The sequence below is a fragment of the Mustela nigripes genome, chromosome 12 (assembly GCF_022355385.1).
Source record: "Mustela nigripes isolate SB6536 chromosome 12, MUSNIG.SB6536, whole genome shotgun sequence".
Taxonomy (NCBI): domain Eukaryota; kingdom Metazoa; phylum Chordata; class Mammalia; order Carnivora; family Mustelidae; genus Mustela; species Mustela nigripes.
In genome coordinates, this window is record NC_081568.1 from 26934954 (window position 1) to 26957597 (window position 22644).

A 22644-nucleotide genomic window follows, 5' to 3' on the forward strand; every position below is an offset into this window, starting at 1 on the left:
TTCCAAGTGACAAATGCAGAGAAATTCCTGGTATCAGTAAGCAGCAAAGGGATCAAAGTGGTATTATGTAAGTCTTCAGGCTGCTCTGTGTGTGCTCCTTTCAGTTACTTCTCTGTGCAATGGCCCAGTGGAGTTGTAGAAGCAACGCTGAACATTCCCTATTACAATGAAACTTAAAAGAGTGTAGATTCCTTTTTTTTGTGGAACATACCCCACAAGATTGGTTTTAAGCCCAAGGGGATTGTGCCTTCCCAAGAGCTTTGAAACAACGGGCAGTGTGGCAAAAATGGTAGTGTGAGGTTCTTAACTTGTCCTCCACTGGGAATGGGGGTTCTCCAACTTGAATGTGCAGGTGGATCAGCTGGCAAGTTGTAAAACACGGCTCTGGATTCAGGAGACGTGGCGTGGGGCCTGGGAGCCTACATTTCTAATGAGATCCTGGTCTGTGAACTTGACTCTGAGTAGCTCAGACTTAGGCTCTTGGAGAGCCTACCCTGTTGTGTCCCTGGGCAGTGACGAGTGTCCCTGTCACCGGGCTGAGAGGGGTGGGGGTCAGAGGAGCAGGTAGAAAACTTTTATACCCTTTCTTCCTCTTTCACTGAATTCTTGACCGGTCTGAAGAGAGAAACAAGCCAATAAAATCTCTCTCCTAGGATATATAGAGCCTTGAATGATGTTTCTTGTCTTCAAAAAGAAAGACCACACCTATTTTTAATGAGGAGTAAAAGTCCACGTGGAGATAATGCCAAAGGATATTCTGAATTTGTTCTGCGTTTACTCTTTTATATTCCTCTAAGGAGAAATTTCAGCTGATAATTAACTGAAATAACTACTTGAAAGGGTTCATTAAGAAAGACTTAAACGTTGCTTCTCTGGAAAATTTAGGTTGTAATTAAATTCCCATCTCTTAAATTAAAATTTGCCAGGCAATAGCAAGTCTTGGCTGGAATGCAGAAAGATTGGAGCCCTCCTGTATCGTTGCTGGCATTGTAAAATGGTGTTTCTGCTTTACAACCTAGTCAGGGGCTTCTCAGGTCAGTGCGGGTGCCACAGGGCCAGCAGTTCCACTCCAAGGTATATACCCTCTGGTGTCTACACAAATGCTTGCACAGGAAAGCTCTAGAGGTACGGATACATCGTAAACGATAAGTAGAAACAACCCAAATGTCCATAACCATCAAATCGATAAAGAACATATGACCTGTCCATACAATGGAATATTTTTAAGAAAGGGATGAAGTAGAGATACATGCTACAACATGGATGAGCCTCGAAAATATGCCAAACATAAAACAAGCCAGACATAAAAGGGCACCTATTGTATATGATTCTGTCTTGGTGAAATGTCCAGAACAGGCAGATCCATAGAGCCAGAAGGTAGCTTAGTGATTGCCAGGCTTGGGGGGACATGGGAACAGGAAGTGACTCCTAATGGGCATATGGATTTGTTTAGGGCAGTGAGAATGTTCTGGAATTAGATAGTAATGATGGTTGCACAACTCTGTGAATATACCGCAAACAACTGAATTGCACATTCTAAAATGGTGAATTTTATGATATATGAATTATATTTCAATAAAAAGATTAAAAGCGACTCATGTTGTTTTCTCTGTCTTTAATTTGTTTTAAGAGAATTATATTTTAGCATTATACGTTTTTTTTTTATGGTTTATCAGAGTTTCTTAACCTGGGCCCTGTCGATATTTTGACATATTGACATTATTAGCATTTTGGACTAGATAATTGTCTTTGGGAGCTGTCCTGTGCATCGTAGGAGGTTTCGCAGCATCTCTGGCCTTTACACATCAGATGCCAGTAGAATACGCCCACCACCTACCACCCACCCCACGAATGATCAAAAATATCTCCAGATGTTGCCTGATGTCCCTTCGGTAGGGCAGAGTCACCCCCAGTAAGAACCACTGGCTTCTCTTTAGAGAAACCCCATGAGAAAGCCCATGAGGGCTTTGTTTATTTGCCATGTGTTTCTCATGCTCAGCACACTGTCTGGCACATAAATACCCTGGTATCGTAGTATAAATATATGAGTGAGTTGATTTATTTAGCTATAGGAGTACTTACAAAAATATACAAATCTGGAAATATGAAAATTATCCGATACTTGGGTTAGCTCCAAGGCCTGAGAATTAACTTTGTCGAGACTGTTTTGGCGTGAGAGGGTGGCGTTTATCACCTATACTACTTTGCCTCCCCCAGCCTCCCCCAGATCTGCAAACTCTCTTTGGAGGTGTTTTCCATTACCAGCCATCCAGGACCCAGGACATTAGAGGCTGTGATCCAAGCTCTTCATGAGTTGTGTGCTGACTGGGGGCACCATCTTCTCCCTAAGCCTTCGGTAACCCCTAGATGCCCACCTGCAATCCAGACAGGGCGGCCCCCAACCCACTAGTCACCTGGATGGCCGCCACCCAGGACGCCTCCATTTATCAGTCACTGGGTAAGAAAAGAAACCTACTCACTGTCATTTACAAATCCGGGTTCTGCCAGTGACTAATCATGTTTTTCCACCCAACTGAACCCAACTTCCCCCTTGAGTATCTTATTAAAAATTGGCCCTGCTTTTTGTTCCCATTCAGAGGCTAAATGCTAATGACTCGCTGCTGCCAAATCCTGTTTTGTGGATTATCACTTCCGTGAAAGGTGCCAGAATGTTAGCAGCTCAAGTGTGAGCTTCAGACAAAGCTGGTCTTTGGATGGCTTTTTTTGTCGTCTACAACTTTGTTCCTGAGTTTTCATTCATTGGAGAGGCATATCAGTTTTATTCTTTCCCTTTCCTTCTTTATTTCCTAAGCAGTGCTGGTTCTGATTTAACTTCTAGCCCATCTTTTCTAGAGCATTGAAACAAATCCTTTTATGAAGCAACACATCCTGGACTCTTAGCCTTGCCTTTTGCTGATGAGGCCCTAGCAAGTGGTGGTTTGCGGGGCAGGGTGGGGGGAGGAGGGAGGGGGCAATTTACCATGTGCTTCGTATTTTGCTAAGTGCTCTTCCTTGTAAGTCATTGATCCGTCACAGCCCATTTTACAGATGTGGAAACTGAGTTATGGAGACCTCTTGCCCAAGATCACATGCTAATAAATGGCAAAGCACAGACTGAAACCCACTCAGTTTGAGTCCTTAAATATTACATGTCTTACCTCCCCAGTATCCCATTTTTTGGTTATACTTTCTCATCTGACTACATATATTTGTCATTCCTCTAAGCTCTAGGAAAGCTGTAATGTTAGAAGGTTTGTTTAACTTTCAAAATCATGGCTATAAGGAGATTCTGAAGTTAAAAACTTTAAAATGACTGGTTGTCCAAACTAAATACGCAACAATAACAGCGATGTCATTTTCCCATCTTACCCTTCTGTATAGTGGCATTTACTCCACTCCTGATTAAGAACTTCTTTCTAGGGACAGAGATGGGGAATGAGAGAAAGAAGACAGGGCTCTGTCTTCCAGCCGCTTTCTCTCTAAGGAGGATTAAACACAATGGCACAACTCTTTTTGCTGGTAGTTGGTTGCTGTTCAAGGGTAAGGCAACTAGTTCTTAGTGCTCCCGTGTATAAGAGATGGGTTGCTGGGAGGTTGCTGACAAAGTCATGTCATTGCCTCATCTGTGCCTTATTTCTCTTGCATTTTTACAGTTTACATAAAAACAGGACAAAAGCTAAGGGCACCTGGCTAGCTTAGTGGGTAGAGCATGTGACTGTTGATCTTGGTGAAGGTTAGTGGGTAGAGCATGCGACTGTTGATCTTGGTGAAGGTTGTGAGTTCGAGCCCTGTGTTGGGCATAGAGATTACTAATAAAACTAAAAACTAAAAAATAAAAACTAAGTACAATGGTCATTTTGGTCATTTTGGTTTTCTTTTATGTGGTAGTTGGTTTAGCAAACTCACGTTATAGACCCTATGTCCCAAGTCAGGTAGTAAAATGAGTTTCTGACAAATTCTGTGGCAGCGACACATTAGATAAGAGGGACATTATTTTAAGGAGTTAGAGTGGTCAACGGATACCAAAATAGCTACATGTCTTGATGGTTGTATTTCCTCTTTCTGAATGTAGTTCACAGATTATTTTATAGTGCAGTAGAGTAGTAGATACAGTTAGTATATACTGTGTAGAGTACCATACAGTATATAAACAGAGTGTAGAATATAGCATATGGTATTGAAGATTTTACTAAACCTTTTTTTGCTTCCAACTCACTACTGAAGAACCATGTTATTCCACAGTGTATTGCATAGAACTTATGAAAGCATTCTCAATTTGAGAACCTAGTTGTAGCCCGTACAACTATATGTGCTCATATATATTGTGGATAGTCTTTCAAGACCAAATCCAGTTTAAAATCTCAATTTTAGCATTTCTTGATCACACGGTGGGGTATTCTGGACTGCATGTGGTGTTCATTTAAGTCCATTGTTTTCCTGATCCTTCCAGAGCTGTATTTTTGAATCTTTTAAACGGATTTCTACTTTGGCCTGACACTATATCCGAAAACTCTTTTGAAGTCCCATATCATATTCTGTATAATTAATGTGATTTGGCACATTCTCCCATCAAAGCTTTTTAGCCAAAATGCCCGACTCTCTTAAGTAGTGAATTACCTGTGGGATAAAACCTTTTTCAAAAAGCTGTAGTTTGCCCCTGTAAATATTTAATCAAATAATGTCCAGAGGAACGTAACAGTTCACCCTGTGGATGGTCACACACAGAATACCCTGGTGTCAGTGGTGTCCTCTAAGGTCCCAATAAGAAGGAGCCCCCTCAGGTAGGATCATGGATGACCCTTTAAGAAAGGAAGTATTTACAAAATTGTGGTCAGGGTTAAATCAGCAGGGTTGGGAAAGGAACTTTGAGCCGGTAACAGTGGGAATCTGTTCCAGCATTCTCCCCCCTCCTTCGGGCCCCTCTCCCCCCACGTGAAGGGACCGAGAGTACGAGAGAGAGAGAGAGAGAGAAAGAAGTTCCCAAAACCAAGAGAGAGCTACAGCTTCAGGGCAACTGGCCCCCAGAGCTGTGAATTTCATAGTCTTGAGAGCCAGTGTGTGTGGCCTGGCAGGGAAGGAGCAGAGAGGATAATGCCCTGAACTCTCCCTTCTCATCCTCCTATCTCTCATAAGTGCCTCCCATTAGTGGAACCCAACCAGAAGCCAGAGGATAAGGCAGCCCATTGAACGCAGTCCATAAAAGGAGTGCTTCCGGGGCCACTGACCCAGGGGGTAAAGGCGGAGGGCAGATCTGGAGAGGCAAACAGATGATGCACAGCATTAGTAAATATTCCCTAAGAGCAAACTTACATGTTGTGTTTCTTGGCTTTGTGCGCATTTCCTGGAAATACGTACTCAGGATGATGATCCATAGTGGAATTCTTTGTCTGGAAAAATGAATTAGAAACTTCTGGCTAAAGTGATCAATTCTTCCCTTTCCTGCTTTTCATGCCCATCCCCTTTGTCTGAGAAACACCTTGAAATCATGATATATTTAGTTGAATCACAACAATTAAGAATGATTTTACTAGCTAAAAACATCATGCAGTATAAAATTACAAACATGAATAGCTGTCCTTACATAATCTATTTCTAATTATTAGTACTTTGTTCATTTTATCTATAGAGGGGTGAGTGCTGAAATTTTGGGTCAAATATATGGGGATAGAGTGGTGAAAGCATCTCATTATTCTGTTTTCTCAGTAGGACACAGTAGTCTGCAGGAGAATAGATGGAGGGTTCCCAGAATAGAGGGAAAAAAGTCACTCCCTGATCCAGACTGTAATGAGAGACAGTACAATGAAGCCATGCACACACACACACAATTTATTAAATCATATGCAGTGAAACCTTAACTAACTGGATCCCTCAGTAAAATGTGTTACAGCCATCAAAGATGGGTATAAGGACTTTTATTTTAAAAAGAAATGTCTAAGAAAGGTTCTGCCTATGATTGAATTTTGAGCCCAACTTCCTAGCACCTCAGTTCTCCTGCCTTCTTACAATTCTTGTTACAATTCTTGACCTTCTAAATAAAGATCCTGAACCCTACATCTGTGGAATAGTATTGCACCTTCGTCAGATCCCCTCTATCAATGTATAGCAGAAACGTACAGTCATGCTTCCTCATCACATGTCTCTGTAATTTCAACCCCCTGGGAATATTGTATGCAACCCAGTGACACTCCAGGAAGCCTCAGAGTAGGAAAAATACAAATAACACATGCGCAGGGGGGTTAGTAACTAGAAGGGACCCGTGGAGAGCTTTCGGGAGTGCTGGCAGGAGATACCAGGAGGACTTCTGGGTCTCTGGCCGTGTCTGTGTCCTTATGAAAATAAAATGGGTATATTCCATTTGTGAAAATGAGCAGGCCCTATAATTGTGATATGTGACGTTTTCTTTACATATGTTGTACTTTAATCGGACGTTACATATCTGTACACATGTATGTATATATTGTATGTGTGCATGCTAATTACTAATCCTGGTACTTTTATCTCTAGCATAGGATAGGGCTGTCTTGCTCAGGTAGTTGATTTAGTTCTCCCCTGGTCATAGAAGATGGCAGAGTGAACATCTTAGAAGCAAACATACAGACATGAAGAAAAGAAGAGAAATATTAATGAATATTAGGGATTAATAATCTGGGGCATGGGCATGCAGATTAAGAGCCTTAAGAGGGTGAGATCAATAATTGAGGTTCTTAATGGTGACTTCATGTCCTCCAGGGCATGTAACATACATGTTACATGTTACATACACTGTTACTTATGCTAAAAAAATTTTAGAAACGTTCCAGCCAGATCAGTTAAAAGAAACTTTGCCTGAAGGTGACTTACTATAAATTAGGATAGCCCAACAATGCTGAAACAAGGGTTTCACTGTACTGCCTTCTAGGGAGGTTTTTTGGTTGAGTTGTATTTAACCAGGAGTTCCATGAAAACAAGTTACCACAGTCCCACGTCCCTCCGTATGATCAAAGTTGGACCGTACTGTGGAATCATCCACGAAGTCGATTTGGCTGGAAGGAAACATGACACACAAATTGCTACACAAATGCAGAAATGGTTGGTGTGATTAGAGCCAACGAAGTTAAGGTTGTTAGAGCTGGAGGAAGTAGCAGATATCACCTGACGTAATCCCAGCACTTGATAATGAAGGAAATTTAGAGTCAGAGAGTCAAGTTGACTTCCCCAAGATACATAGCTAAGGTATGGCTGATCTGCAACCAGACCTGATGTGTCCTCTTTGCTGATCTGCCCACCTTCACTCAGCCTCATGCTTCAGAGCAGAGGCATGGGGTCAAGAAGATTGGGGTTCTGCGTTAGTGTAGGTCATGGATTTGCAATTTGGGTGAGACTGTGGGCCCCAGTTAAAGGTCCTGTCCCAAATACAACCTTAACGGTGTTAACTCACAGGTAAAATGCTGCATGACAAGTATCCTGAGAAAGTAACTCCCACAAATAGAACTGAGACAGGGGAAGAAGTGGAAGGTTCATTAACCTCCTTCTATAGGGAGGAGATCTTCCCAAGGTTTTGGCCTTCTCACCTCTGAGTCCGAATGCCCAGTGGAATTGTCCTTTACTTCTGCCTGTAGAAGTGCTCTTCACCCTTGGGGTCCTCAGGGATGATTGGTGTGGCATTACGATGCAATCCCTTCACTAAATGGTGAGTCTGTACATGCCGAGCATGGTTTGAACCCCCAAGTATCAGTGAATACTGGAGCCCAATTATGGGCTTTCCTTTATGCGGTTTCCACCTGACTGAGTACAGACACCTGCCATCTAATGGACACAGTGACAGGACTCACCTCCAACGGCTATTATGAGAAGGAAAAGAGATGATGTGTAAAAATGAGAAGGTGGTTGGTACATACTAGCCACTAACAAAAGTTGTGTACAACTGCCATTATTCAGCTACAGCACGACAGTGGATTTGACACTGATGTTGTCCAAGGACTGTGATCATTGTTCTGCTTAGGTTTCTCTTTATAGAGTACGTTACTTAGAAATAATGGCTTTGGTGAAAGCACTAGACAACAGAAAAAAGTTGATAAATTACTTATTGTTTAGGAATTGACTCTAATTTGGGCTCTTATGTTTCTTAAAGAGATGAATTATATAGTAGAATCTCATCTCTTTCAAGCCTGGTCTGTAGGTTGGAAAACCCAAGATCTAGCTCCTGTTCCCTTACTTAATAAAAAGGGTCACTGAGCAAATTATCAGACCCCTTGGAGCCTCAAGTTTCCTCATCTTTAAAGCGAGGTTGCTAATAATACCTCCTCACTGGGTGGTTGTGGAGCTCAGGTGAGAGAAAGTGTACATGAAGAGGCAAAAAGTATTATTGGGGTTGGACTCCCGAGAGTGGAGATCTTAAGGCGATTGTGTTTACCTCTCTTCCAGCTTTCATCTTGCCGCTACGAAAGGGCATGTGGAATGCCTCAGGGTCATGATGACACATGGCGTGGACGTGACTGCCCAAGATGCTGCCGGTATGTGGTCTTTATCTCTTAAACCAACAGGCCAGCACAATAGTAGGTATCACAAAGGTGAGACATGTTCATGGTGGAGAATTTCCAGTCTGCAGATACGCCAAAAGAAGAACCTAGGATCACCGCTAATGACTAAGCTCTGACGTGGTTTCATCATTTGTGCCTTTACAAGTGTTTCCATCTTGTATGTGGTCAGCCAGTTAGAAACTATATGCTTCTTATTCTGTGTTTTAAAATATCATTTTCTTTGATTATATGTATGGACAATATTTTGTAATTTTTATTCTTTACAAATCATCGTATGAGGTGATGAAATGTGGTGTGTTGCTTAGGAGCTCATTTGGTCAGCCAGCTGAGGTGAGCTCTGGATAGAAGCCATGGTCTTCCTCTGGACCAGCTGCCCCATATCTCCTCACCCCTTAACGTGCTTCAGTGCCTATGAGTCACCGGGGAGGGCAGGAGTAAACCCCCACACATATATACCCACACTCTCTCTCTTCTGAGATTCAGATTCCATTGTCAAGGTTGCTAGCCAACTGGGATTTTTTATAAAGCTTCCCAGGTGATTCTAATGTGAAGCCAGTGTTGCTCTATGATGAACAAGGCAAATGGAGAGAGAAGAAAGTGTAGTCATGTCTTCTATGAACATTGTTCTACAAGAAGGAGCCCCTGGTGTCTTCAGCCTGGGGTTCTGCCCCTGCTGGCTAGATCAAAGCGCCTACTGATGGCTTTTCATTTCTCTATTGTACTTCAAAACCTCTGCCTTCTGACAGGCCTTTGTTAGTTTTTACTGGAACATGAAATCAGTCTATTTCCATAGTCTTTATCTAGGCTTTGCATTCATCAGTAAAGGATCCCTTCTCCCTCACCCCCAACACACTGGCCACCTCAGAGTAATCATTTGGAAGGGGGAGGTCAGTCATGTGTTGTGAGAAGGCTGGTAATACTCAAAATATGGTTGGAGGACTTTGTTTTAGAATTATTTTCAAAAAGTCTGTGGCATTACTTTTTTTTTTTTTTTTTTTTTTCCCAAATCTCAGTGTCAGGGGATCTTTATCCTTTGAGAACAGATCTGTTTTTTTAGGACAGGCTAAAAGCCACTTAAAGTCAAGTCAGGTAACTGAGGTATCAAACTGGTAAAACCATTTTTGGTCAAAAATAGAGAGTGATTGAAGCAACAGAGTGATTTTCCTGAGCAGTACCACAGAAAGCTCCAAACAAAACAAAACAAAAAAACCCCAAAACCAAAAACAAACCACCCAGAAAACCTTTGAGAGTTGTCAATACCAATGAAAGAATGGTTTCCTTAAGTAACTACCTGAAGGGAGATGCTGATTTATGTTGCACTGATTAAAGTCGTCCTTAATTTTGTTTGTTTTTAAAGTTAATTGTTATAACCTTAAAAGTCATGCTATGTATAGGCAAGGGCAGTGTGATCGCCTAAGTACCCTTGATGAGAAGTATATCATTGTAAGTAGATGGAGTTTTCCTAATCTAAAGGAATTAGTTTGAGTGAATAAATCAGAGCTATAATACAGATTTGTTTAATTGCATTGGATGTTAAAAAATAAATTAGGGTGACCTGGGTGGAACAGATGGTTAGGCATTGGACTCTTGGTTTTGCTCAGGTCGTGATCTTAGGGTTGTGAGATCAAGTCCTATATTAGGCTCCACCCTCAGTGCAGAGTCTACTTAAGACTCACTCTCCCTCTCTCTCTGCCCCTCCACCCCATGTATGCATTTGCTCCCCCCACAAATAAATAAATAAATCTTTTTAAAAAAGAAATAGGAATCTAGTTATCTCTATCATAACCAAATATCTCTTCCCCTGTCTTTTTTTAATAGGGAAAATATGTTTCTCTAATGCTTAGTGTAGAAGATTAAAGAAATATAGAAAACTACAGAGAAGTTAACCAGTGCTTTTACTTTTTTTTTTTTTTAAGATTTTATTTATTTATTTGAGAGAGAGAGAGTGCAAGTGGGATGAGGGGTAGAGGGAGAAGGAGAGAATTCGCAAGCCGATTCCCTGCTGAGCATGGAGCCCACTATGGGGTTCAATCCCAGGACCCTGAGACCGTAACCCAAGTTGAAACCAGAGTCAGTTGCTCAGCAGCCTGATTCACCCTCCCAATGCTTCTACTCTTAACAAGAAGAGAAAACTTTTACTATTTTTCTACATTTCCTTCCAGATTTTTCCTGGCACAGTTTTACGTAGTTGAGATCACATTATATAATATACTCTACAGGTTGCCTCCCCCGCCCTCCAAAATTCCACCAGTATCATTTCAGACACTTAAAGCTCTTAACATTATTGTGCCATCGTATAACACATTGGGGAGAGTCTTTATTTCCTACCAGAGCACTAACTCAGTTTTTAAGAGCCTGATGAAGTGTCAGTCTTTGAGACCTGGACACCCTAGTGTAGCCCCCACTGCCTTGCTGACTGAGATGACACCATCTCCCATAAGCAACACCAGAGGGGACACTGCAGACTCTTCCCGGCTGCTCTCTGTGCCGGTCAGTGGGCACTGCCACACTCCATCTTTTTTTAACCCTGGTAGAAATTAGTGGACTCCACGGCACTGTGTGGGCCCAGAACATTGTCCAGACATTCAATGAGGTAAAAATGTCTCAAACCTGCCAGTCACTTCCCTCCCCACTAACATTTTTAGCAATGAGGGTAGCACTTCGATCTTCAGGCTTATCATTTTACTTTTGTCTGAATGAGACACTGACCTCTCACGATTTCTTTGAAAGCATGCAGAGAAAGGTAGGAACAAAAGAAGGAAAAGGCTGCAAGGAAAATGTACAGGGAGATGTTGGTTGTGTTATCTAGAGCAACAACACTCCTCAGACTTTGTCCTTCGCAACAAACAAGGTAAACATGACGGCTTTTACTGCGCGTGCCTGAGTCCTTCGGGTTGCTGTATCACCTACCCCCATCTTTCTCTCTCAGGAGAGAACAGCACAGGGGCACCTGGGTGGCTCAGTCATTAAGCGTCTGCCTTTGCCTCAGGTCATGATCCCAGGGTCCTGAGATCAAGCCCCACATCAGGCCCTGCTCAGCAGGGAGCCTGCTTCCTCCTCTCCCTCTTCCTCTCCCCCTGCTTTCTCTCTCTCACTCTTCTCTATCCAATAAATAAATAAAATCCCAAAAGAAAGAAAGAAAAGGAAAGGAAGGAAGAACAGAACAATTCATTAGTCACTGTGCCTTTTATGGTGGTTGAGGGAGGAATTAAATGGCTCAGCTCTTAGAAATGTTATTTTTTTTAGTAAACCTACTTAAACACTGCCACATTATTAATGAGATATGGCCAACTTCAATCCAAACACCCACTGAGAACTGGTGCAGGAATCTGTTAACTGTACATCACACTGCCCTGTAACAATTTTTGGGAAAAAACCTTTCAAAATATACTATGCTGACCCTTTTTATTAGTGTTATCTACCAAGGCTACAGGATGACTGAACTGGTATAATTTCCTATTTTTAAAACCAGTGACTAGATTTGAAAAGGGGTTTTAAGAAGCAAAGTGTTTTTAACTACTTTTTTTTTTTTTAAACAACTATCTTTCCACATGAAACTTTTAGAAGTCTGACCAGAGAATTTTTATGGATGCTTTATAAGTGATCTTACAAGCAAAGCACTGTCAGAAGATAAGGCCTTGGGTATGGTTCCAATACAAGAACAATCCTATCATTTTAGATGAATGTCCTTTGAGGCTTCAGTGAGATGGTCAGTGTGGCCGTCCCAGTGCCCAGGACACCGTTAGGGTTCCCAGCGTTTGGCTTCTAGATGATCGTGATGACTCCCACTTCACCACAACACCTTTATTATCTTTTACACGTGAGACTTTTGAAAAGGTTTCGCATCTTTATTTATGTTTTTTATAATCACCAAGCCAGCTGCTTTCATGGTACAAATCAGAAAAAGAAAACACAGACTGGTAGAAGCTCGTGACTGTACGTTTTTGGTTTTGTAGGTTCCCCCATTCCTTACTTGCCTGTTTGCCAACACCACCACAGGGGCGTGTCCTGATCATGTGGGGAAAGCTGGCTCCTGAGCTCACGGTGCCATCTTTGAAGTGGATCTATGTTACTATGTTACTTGTCTAGCATCTTTTATTTTGTTTGCTCTGGTTCTTCACCGATGTAAGGATTGGCATTTCTGTCTGTTTCCTTAGAAAACATTTCTTCCGGATAAATAGTAAAATGGGCTTTTGGGATTTTTTTGAGGGTCGGGAGTGGTGATACCTGCATTTAGCACCTTGGAGGAGGAGGCAAGATTGAACAGAAGCATGAACAGGAGATTGAAGAAGACCAAAGATTCTTCTGTTTGTTATCAGTGCTTCCCTGAAGCTTTCAGACCACCTGTATTAGTGAGTGCATACATTTGGCGCAATGGGAGAGGATACCGAAGTAAGAGTGGTTTAAACACATAGAATTTTCTCTCTCTCAGTTGAAAGTTACAAATGGGTATGGCACCTCAGCTCCGCCCTGTGAAGGATTCAGATGTGGTTACTCCACCATCCAGGGTGTGGCTCTGGTCCTTGTGGCCCAGGATGGCTTCCCCCGAGTCTGTGTCCCAGTAGCCACAAGGGTAAGGACAAGCACAGCCCATGAATGACACACACTTAGATCTCATTGGACAGAGTGTGATCTGTGGCCACACTTGGCTTTCTGGGAAGCTGGGGAATCTGGGCAGCACTGTGGCCAGTTAAAAATACCAAAGGTTTTGTCACACAAGGGGGTAGAGGCAGGGGTTAGAGGATAATGTTCATTTTGTATCTCATACCCATAGCTGAAATTTTCTCTGATCCCTTTGCACACTTAACCTTCAAAATAAAATGTCCTTTTTCACAGAAGAAGAGCAACTTAGGAGAGTGAGAACTGAGGTATGCAAACCTCAGAATGCATGGTCTTGAGAAGACGGAATGCTTGAAAACCCTGACTTCTTTCTGGGGTTTCCAAGGGCTTATTGAGGTTTTTGTTTTGAAGAAAGTCCAGGTAGACTTTCTTGGTGCTCCCCCAATCCCACTCAAATTTGATACCATGTAAAGACACACAAGGTAGTATCTATCCATCTTAGAATTTAGGCATTTAAGAGAATGGGTTGATTCAACTGTAAGTGCAAATTATAGCCAAGGAAGTGTATTTCGTATTTTCATTTGGAATAAGGAAAAACAAACAAACAAGATAGGATTATATGATCTGTAGTACTTTACTTGCTATGGACCTGTGTATGGGCAGTAAGAAAGGTCAGCCATATACAACCATCAACCTAACCTCACTATGAAAGTATTTCAGATGGTATATACCCATGCAAGGAAGTCTTTTAATTCTATATGGAATGCTGTACAGATCTATACTAGGGGGACTAAAGGATAATCCCATTAACTAATAGTAAAAATAGTGGTTGTAAATACATCTTTCATATTTGGATCCTCTCCTGAGGATATAACAAGGTAAATGGACCTGCACTTCAGTGATGACAATTTGATGAAAAGTTGAGGATTACTAAGACTAATGATGTTTAAATATATTTAAAATTTAAAATTTAAATTTATAATTTAAATTAAAATTTAAAATTTTAAATTATAAATAAGAACCAGATTTATACTTTTGTTTATACTTTTGTTGTTTAAGTATGGTCAGCATTCTGAAACTCTGATTTCTAAGAAAATATTTTAAATCTTATCTAGTTGAGTATTATTCTCTTTTTCTAAAGCTTTTTATATTATCTAAAACTATGATTTTTCAGACTTTGCCCTTGTTAGCTTATCTGTATCTTCTGACTTCATTAGTCTCAAAATTTTTCACATATACTTGAAGAGTACATTAATAAGTCCTCTGTTCGTTAATTCTTTTCTGTTTTCTCCAGTGATCTTAAAGAATTGAGTAAATGGTTATTGTCTGAGGTCACTGGGGAGAAGGCGTTCCATGGTGAGAATGGCTGTGCCATCCGTTTTACTTTTATTTTTATTTTTTAAAGTCATCTCACCACCCAGTGTGGGACTCAACACTCATGACCCCAAGTTCAGGAGTCACCCATTCTACTGATGGATCTGGCCAGGTGCTCCTGGGCCATCGTTTTAGACTTCCTTTCATTAATAGGATTTTTATATTACCTGTAATAGTCTGCAACTCTGGACTTACAAATAACACTCGTCTTTCTACTTACAGGCAGAGTTCTGCCAGAATGTCCTGGATTAGGGTTGCCATATTATTTATTTTTGGGAATTTGTTTCCTGATATTCCAGACAGATCCACAGCTGAATGGGGGTCAGACTTAGACACTGTCTCATTGCACTGAGATTCTGTCGCTAACACAATGTATTCTCTCCAGAAAAATTTGCATTTGGAAAGAAGATTTTGTTTTAACCATAGCAGTGAGGGACCTCTCACTTCAGTGTAACGTCTAGAGAATGATGTATTATTTGGATTTTGAGACTATTTGAATTGAAAAGACTGCTGTGCTCCTGGTTTAGAAAAACATCACACGGGGCCAGGGAATAAAAGAATTGTGTTTCTTTAGAAACACAGCACTTACTTCCAGGTATGACTAGAACACTTGGAGTGCAGTGAAGCCCTGTGGTGTATTTTATCGCTGAGTTGTTTAAATCTCCCTACCTCTTGTCTCTGGAGAATTGTGTCTTTTTCCAGTGGGTGCTCCTTATGTAGAATAGCTTCTGTCCACCGCACAGACGAAAGCTCACGCACTTCACACGTGACATAATCAACCTTCTACTTACGGTCAGGAGGGCTTCCAGAAGTTCATCTGCAAGGCATGTGTTTAAAATTCAGGATGTGTTTGTCCTTAGAAACACTACAGATGACAGTTGGGGGCCTGGCTAGCCCACCGAAGCCTATTTAATGCATATTGTTACCGAACTCTATGGTGCAGTGTATATCCTGGAAGGAGGGGGTCTCATGCAGGGAAAGGAGGCAGAGGAAGAGAAGAGGTTGGTCTTCCTACTTCCAAGGGTCTCCATTCCTGATCTTCCTCATCCTCACCCATTTGGGCGGGGTTAGAGGGTTTCCTGCCTCTATGTGTTCTTTACCATCTAAACAGCTCCCCCTCACGATACCCTTAGAATCCTTTAGTTCAGCTGGTCTCAGAAAAGTAGGAATCTGATTTTCTGACCTTACATGTGCTTTTGTGCAGCTCACTGGGGTCCTAAAACCCTTTAATTTTTAAGTATGTATTTCCTAGCAGTTTGATTCTCTAATAATTAAAGATTTACAGTCAGGGGGAGACTTGGTGGCTCAGTCAGTTAAGAGTCTGCCTTCGGCTCAGGTCCTCCACATACGCGGATCGAACCCCGCATCGGACTCCCTGCTTAGCACGGAGCCTGCTTCTTCTTCTCTCTCTTCCCTTCCCTTCCCACTTGTGCACGTGTGCATTCTCGTTCTCTCTGAAATAAATAGAATCTTTTTTTTTTTTTTTTAAGATTTCATTTGTTTATTTGACAGACAGAGATCACAAGTAGGCAAAGAGGCAGGCAGAGAGAGAGGAGGAAGCGGGGCTCGATCCCAGGACTCTGGGATCATGACCCGAGCTGAAGGCAGAGGCCTTAATCCACTGAACCACCCAGGCGCCCCTGAAATAAATAGAATCTTAAAAAAAATAATAATAATTTTTTTTTTTTTTAGTTAGAGTTACAGAGTTAAGACTGTTTTAAAAAGCAGAAATGAGGGACGCCTGGGTGGCTCAGTGGATTAAGGCCTCTGCCTTCGGCTTGGGTCATGATCTTAGGGTCCTGGGATCGAGCCCCACATCGGGCTCTCCGCTCAGCGGGGAGCCTGCTTCCCTTCCTCTCTCTCTCTACCTGCCTCTGCCTATTTGTGATCTCTGTGAAATAAACAAAATCTTTTAAAAAAAAAAAAAAAGCAGAAACGATATTTGGAGCCTGGACCACCCTGTAGACCACCCTCTAAGCCAGTGGTTTTTACCTGGGGTGATTTTTGCTCCCAAGGGGTATCTGGCAATGTCTGGAGACATTTCTAATCGTTAGAAATGGACATATAATGGGTAGAGACCAGAGGTACTGCTTATTACCTTAAAATGTATAGGACAGCCTCCCTCCCCTCAACATACACAGCTTGAAATATCAATAGCGCCGAGGCTAAGGAACCATGTTGGAAGCACATCCCAAAGTATGCATTGTTTACAGGTGTTACATTGGGCATATCTTGGCCAAAAGGTTTGGGAAATGAAGGATTTAAGAGTTAACTATGTGTGCTGGGTTGGCTAGCAGTGGTAATTTTGGTTCCCTCCCCTCAAACCACCTCCCCAGACATTTGGAAGGAGTATACCCTCTAATTCAAATTAACAAGTGTGTATTAAGAACCTGCTAAGCACTGTCGGTGCTGGACTAGAGACAACACCGGGAATGAGATAGAACTTCCTGTCCTCAGTGAGTTTATACTCTAGTGGGGAAAGAAACACAGGCATCTCCATCAGTGTGTGTGTGTGTGTGTGTGTGTGTGGTATGTATGTGTTGTTTGATGTGTGTGTTGTATGGTATGTGTGTGCTGTGTGGTATGTGCATTGTGTGGTATATGTGTGTTGTATATATGTGTGTGTGGAGGGGGTGGGGTGGCAAGGGAGTGTGGGCCGGTGCTCAGTGCCCTAAAGAACAGGAATGAAGCAGGGAGTAAGGATTAAAAGGGCGGAGGAATGGGAATTTTGAAAGCGGAGGCCAGGGAAGACCTCATTCAAAAGCACCCTTTCGGGGGCGTCTGTGGTGAGAGAGTAAGCCAGTGGTGATCTGCAGGAAGCCATTCCCAGCTCAGCCCGGAGCAGCGGGGCAGGGCCTCCGGTGGGAGCCTGCTGGGCTGGGAGCCATACCTTCTGCGGAGGCCGCCCCTCAGGCCCTCTTCCACAGAAATTCTGTGGCTCATTAGACAGCGGCAAGAGTTGGGTCCCGCATGAGGATTTCCCGAAGCTGACCGCCGAGGCATCAGAGGGCCTCATGTCGGGCTCCCGTTCTGTGAAGGGAACGTAAAGAAATACCACTTCCATGGAGTATTACTGGTTTTACAGCTCTCTCCCTTCTTCCACAGAAGGATTTTGAGTGTCTGAAAACTCCAGGTAATTTCCATGCAGGGGCTGGAGCACATTTGGAGGAGAGGGAAATATGAAAGATCCAAAATCGGGATTTAAGTGTGTGGGCGTTTCGAACGTTCTCAGCTGAGGTACAAGCGGCTTCGCTTGGGCTCCTGGGCCTGTGGTGGTCGTAGCCCGGTGTGCGTGCAGGACATTTGGCGTCCATACTGACAGCCGGAAGCAGAGCTGAGCTCCCTATCGTGAGTCGCTTGCAAGCTTCTAGCTCAGATTTAATGGCACCCCGAGAGAACAGCTTTGGAGTAGACCCTGAATGTTAGCCAGTGGGTGGGATGCTCTGTGTTCTCCGCTCTTTTGTCACTGAACTTTACAGATAAGAAGCTGAGGCCTTCCCCTCGAGAGTAACAATCCCGTCTTTGTTGGAGACCAGTTTATTTCCTCATAGTTGTCTTCCTTACAGAGATTGGAAAGGGATTTAAAATGTGTGACCTTTTTTTCCAAAAAAAATTTTCTTTTTATCCTCCATTTAGGACACAGTGCTTTGCACCTCGCAGCCAAGAACAGCCACCATGAATGCATCCGGAAGCTCCTTCAGGTAACAGGGAATACCCTCATAGGATAAATGTTTAAAATGATGCCAGTTTTTAAATTTACGAGTACCCTCATCTGTGAAAGAACAAACACACGCACGCTCCTTTAAATACCATCCCAGAATCTGCGTGTGTAACAGGCCTCATTCTTGAAATGCTAACCAAGGAGTGCGTTATTCCCATAGCACTTGCACTGGGAAGAAGTTGGAGTGTCTTCCGGGGATCCAGCCTTTTTCTCTCCTTTATTCAGCTCCCCATTTTCTTTTCTGAAAGCCTTGTATCCTTCACACAGTCCATTTTTAAAAACTTCTTCCTTGCTCTTGGAGATCTTTGCAATATGGGATTTCCAATCTCCTGGTAGCCTCTCCTTCTGTCATTGGTAGAATACTACTCTCCTTGAGAAATAGAACCATTATTTCCTTCTGTGTATCTCTTAATGAGCTTTCGGCTCTTAGTTTTTGTTTAAGTTCTTGGTTTTACTCTTCCTTATGATTTGAAGCCAACTCCCTGGTTTGCCAAGCTTGCCCATTTATGACGATCGTGGAGGGGGACAACGTCTGTAAATCTTTAAAGATGAATATTTAATGAACTCCCGATCTCGGTCCATACCATAACATCCAGTGGTTGCCAGTCAGAATGCAGGCTGGTGGTTTTCAGGAAGGGCACAGAGCAATAAAATCTGCGCTTGGAGGACTGTTCCGCTGCACTGTTATCTCAGCCTTGGTGGGCGCCGTGTGGGACCTGGCATCTTGCTTTAATTTGGCTTTGCAATTCTAATGTCGAAATGTGGTCACATTCTTCAACTTGCTGCGCTCTGTTGATCACACAGCTTCTTGTCTTGCATTAATCATGATGCAAGCTACCACCAATGCCGTGCATCACCTTAACAGGTCTTTGAAGTGAAATTCAAAAAAATAGATCAACATCTGGGATTGTGATTATTATTTTTGTTTTTATTATGAGGCATCTCTCTAGAAACGGTTAACTAGGACGTCTCTGAGACCCGGCACTCTGGGTAAATGACAGATCACTGACTTGTCCCAGCATCCTGCCTCCATACCCTTGGCCTTCCCTTAATTTCTTTAACTTACTTGTATTTTAAATCTACATTCCCAGTCTGGCTTGGCTATCCAGACTTTGCATCTGGCTCTGATTTTCAGGAAGAATGAACTTGACAAGCTGGAAGTCCTCATTGGCAGGGAACAGATATTCTAGCCTCTAATGTAATTTTATATCTGGTTATGCAAATGGATTGGTTTTTCTCTGGAATCTTTGAAGCCTTTAAACACTTCCTTGTGCTAGTCTAAAATTAGGCCAAGGCATGGTAAGTCGTAACTTGATCTCCATTCTTCTTACCACTGAAGGGCAGACAGACATTTCACTCTGACATTGCCTGTTCTTGCCCCTAACTTGCAGACTTGCTGGTCTTCTTTCTGAATAGTTGCTAAAACCTGAGGCTTTGATGTCCTACTAATGGGCTGCTTTCCTTGCGTCCTGGACCTCTCTAGCCAATTCTTCACATGTGCCCTGGCATCCCCTGCCCTCTGTGAGGGGACTCTTGCTACCTCCTGCCCTGCCTTACCCTCTGCACTTAATCCCCTCTAGGCTCTCTAGGCGTCTCTTCTCCAGTGGCTGCCATTTTAAAGTTCTGAGCACAGAGATTCTTGTGAGATTCTTCAAATTCAAATGAACTCTCTCCCTCCCCCAAGAGCTCCCTAGTGCCCTCCCTTTTACAAGTGCCCCCACAGGCATGATGCACTGTGTCTAGTATCGAGTATATGCTCATGAGCAGAGAACAGTGCAACCCCTCTCCCGGTGGAACTGGCCATCTTGTAAACAAATCCCCAGGGCACATCTCACAAATTGCACATCTTGAAGAAAACTAACAGAGAACTGAGGGAGGGGAATGTTGGGTGGATATTCAGGGAAGGCCTCCTGGAGGAGGTGATATTTAAGCTGAAAATGATGGAAAGAGTCAAGGGAAAAGTATCTCAGGCAGACAAAAGAGCAAGTACCCAGGCCTCTGGTAGGAGGGGCTCTAGTCAGAGGAAGGGCTCTAGTCAGGGAGCAAAGAAAGCTGGGGCAAAACACGTGAGGAGAAAGCAGGACACAGAGAGCCGGCCTGTGTGGCTTGATAGACGACTGTAACTCATCTGAGCGCGGCGTGGAACTGTGGCTTTTAAGGAAGGCCTGATGATATTCACAGTTTTAAAGGATCACTCTAGTCCTACAGAGAATAGGGCCAAAGGCAGAGCTGCGGAGAGCACTGGGAGGCCGCCACCGCTTGTCTGGATGAGAGAGTGCTGGCTTGCTTGTGGTGGGTGGGGAGGGGGAACAGAATTGACAAGACATGGCCGTGGAGGGGAGGGAGACGATCCCGTGGTCTCTGGCCCGTTGACTGGTTCCGTGATGGTGTTGTTGACAAAGGGAAGTGTCAGGGACAGGAAACCGAAGTTTAGGCTGGGCTTAGGAAGTTTAGTTTGAGGTGCCTACATGAGCAGGAATGTGAAGTAGCCAGTGGGACGTCCAGACGGGTGCTGGGAGCTGATGTCTGTTGTGTGCGGATAAGATCACAGGCTCTAATCCAGTGCCATTTGGGAAAGGGGTTTGAGTCCTGGCTCTGCCACTTCCTGTGACTTGAGCAAATTATCAACTACTTTGTATCTCAGTTTCCTCAGGTGAAGATGCGAGTGTTAATAGTATCTCCCTAGGGTGGTGAGGAGCCCAAAGACGGTTCCATGAAGAGTGCCCAGCCCGCGATAGCTAATACATGCTGTTGTGGTGGTTATTGTTACAATTTTCATTTGAGAGTCATCAGCCTCTAGATGGGTGTGGAGGAGATCATGAAGGAGGAGAGCAGCGAGGAACCCTAAGGTTCTGTTTGGCTAACAGAGGGGGAGTGGCCAGAACAGGGTACTAGGGGTTGGGGGTCAGGCTAGTGTGGGCTCCAGGAGCTGAGAGTTAGGAACCCTTGGAGAAGGGCATGGATCGCAGTAAGAGGAAGACACACATGTCTGTTGTCATGGGAAACATGAAGGTTGGTGGTGACCAACTAGGGCCATCTCCGTGGAGTCTGGAGAAGAGCACGCAGCTGCCCTGGGTTTGGAGGTGAATGGGAAGTGAGAGAGCATGGGTTGCACATGGGCCGTTCTTGACAGAAAGTTGGTTTTGTGAAGGGGGTTAGAGAATTAGGGCAGGAAATGGGGGGAAAGATGAGAACTCCTAGAGCATATGTGTTAGCTGGTGGGGATGGTCTGCTGGTCATGGGGTGCCAGTGTGAGAGAGAGGACAGGCCGGCCAGAACAACAAAGGGGTGACCTTTTGCCTGGGTCACCATTATGTGGAAATGAGTCCCGTTCCCAGCGCCCCAGTAGGGGACTGTAGGCTAGAGCACAGCAATCGGGGCTTACTCCTATTTATACTTTTCCTAATAAGACATATCATAACCTTGCTGGAAAAGGATAAACTAAACAGAACTGAATTTTATTATGTGTATTTATTTATTTTTGTCTTCTAGTCTAAATGCCCAGCCGAGAGCGTTGACAGTTCTGGGAAAACAGCTTTACATTATGCAGGTGACTTTCAGTCTCATTTATCTTCTGCCACCAAAAACAAACAAACAAACAAACAAACTAAATTTTCCTTTTCCTCATTCAACCCGTGGTCTTTTACCATTTTATTTCTGATGCTGTTGTCTGTCTGCATTCCTAGAATTTCCATTACCCTCAATTTGCAGAACGTGTAGAGTTTTATCAAGGAACACATCTAGAATTCATCAGTTGCCTGCCAAACTGTCAGTAAAAATTGTCATGGTTATTACATTTTAATTAACGCAAGCTTCTTATTTAAACTAAGAGGTGTTCTTAAGCATTCGCAGATTTCATGTAATGTGTGATACAGATTTTTTTGATTTGGGGCACAAAAGAAACCCCACTTTTATTTATCAGTGTTCTGTCTTACTGTCTGTCATTATCTGTCAGCATACCTCCGAGTACTAAAACACTGACACAGAGCTCAGGAATGATGACATTTATAAATTTCCATCAGTGCTAGTGATGGACAAGCTAGTCCTATAAAACGCTAAACTGAATATTTGCACGAGGGCAACTGGAAATATGGAAATTTAACAATAACTGAGAACACCTTACTTAACCTTCCTGATGCCATTTCTCTTCAGCGCAACTAGGGTAACATAGGCAAGCTGGGTGGGACACGAACGTTCCATCCTGAAAGTGTTTGATGCTTTTCCTTGTGCCGGCAGCATTGTGATGGGCTGTGGTTGTTTGCTTCCTTCCCCCAGCGGCACAAGGCTGCCTTCAAGCCGTGCAGGCTCTTTGTGAGCACAAAAGCCCCATAAACCTCAAGGATTTGGTGAGTATTGGGCAGCTTCTGGAGGTGGAGATGAACACGGGTTTCTAGAGTGCTCTGGGCTACTCCTGAATGTCACGAGGACATTTAGAGACCTAATTGTTTGGCAAGGCTAGTACTTTCCAAC

The 22644-nt window shown here is 43.2% G+C and overlaps 1 protein-coding gene across 6 annotated transcripts in view; it reads left to right on the plus strand.

Moving 5' to 3' along the window:
• The window catches only part of RAI14 (retinoic acid induced 14), a 143865-nt gene that overhangs the window by 101916 nt on the left and 19305 nt on the right, over nt 1-22644 (plus strand). For all 6 annotated transcript variants that reach the window (XM_059416980.1, XM_059416979.1, XM_059416977.1 and 3 more), the window contains 4 exons: nt 8404-8492; nt 18090-18154; nt 21667-21724; nt 22450-22520. In XM_059416980.1, the coding sequence (XP_059272963.1) occupies nt 8404-8492; nt 18090-18154; nt 21667-21724; nt 22450-22520 (283 nt within the window). The remainder of the gene's footprint in view (nt 1-8403; nt 8493-18089; nt 18155-21666; nt 21725-22449; nt 22521-22644) is intronic.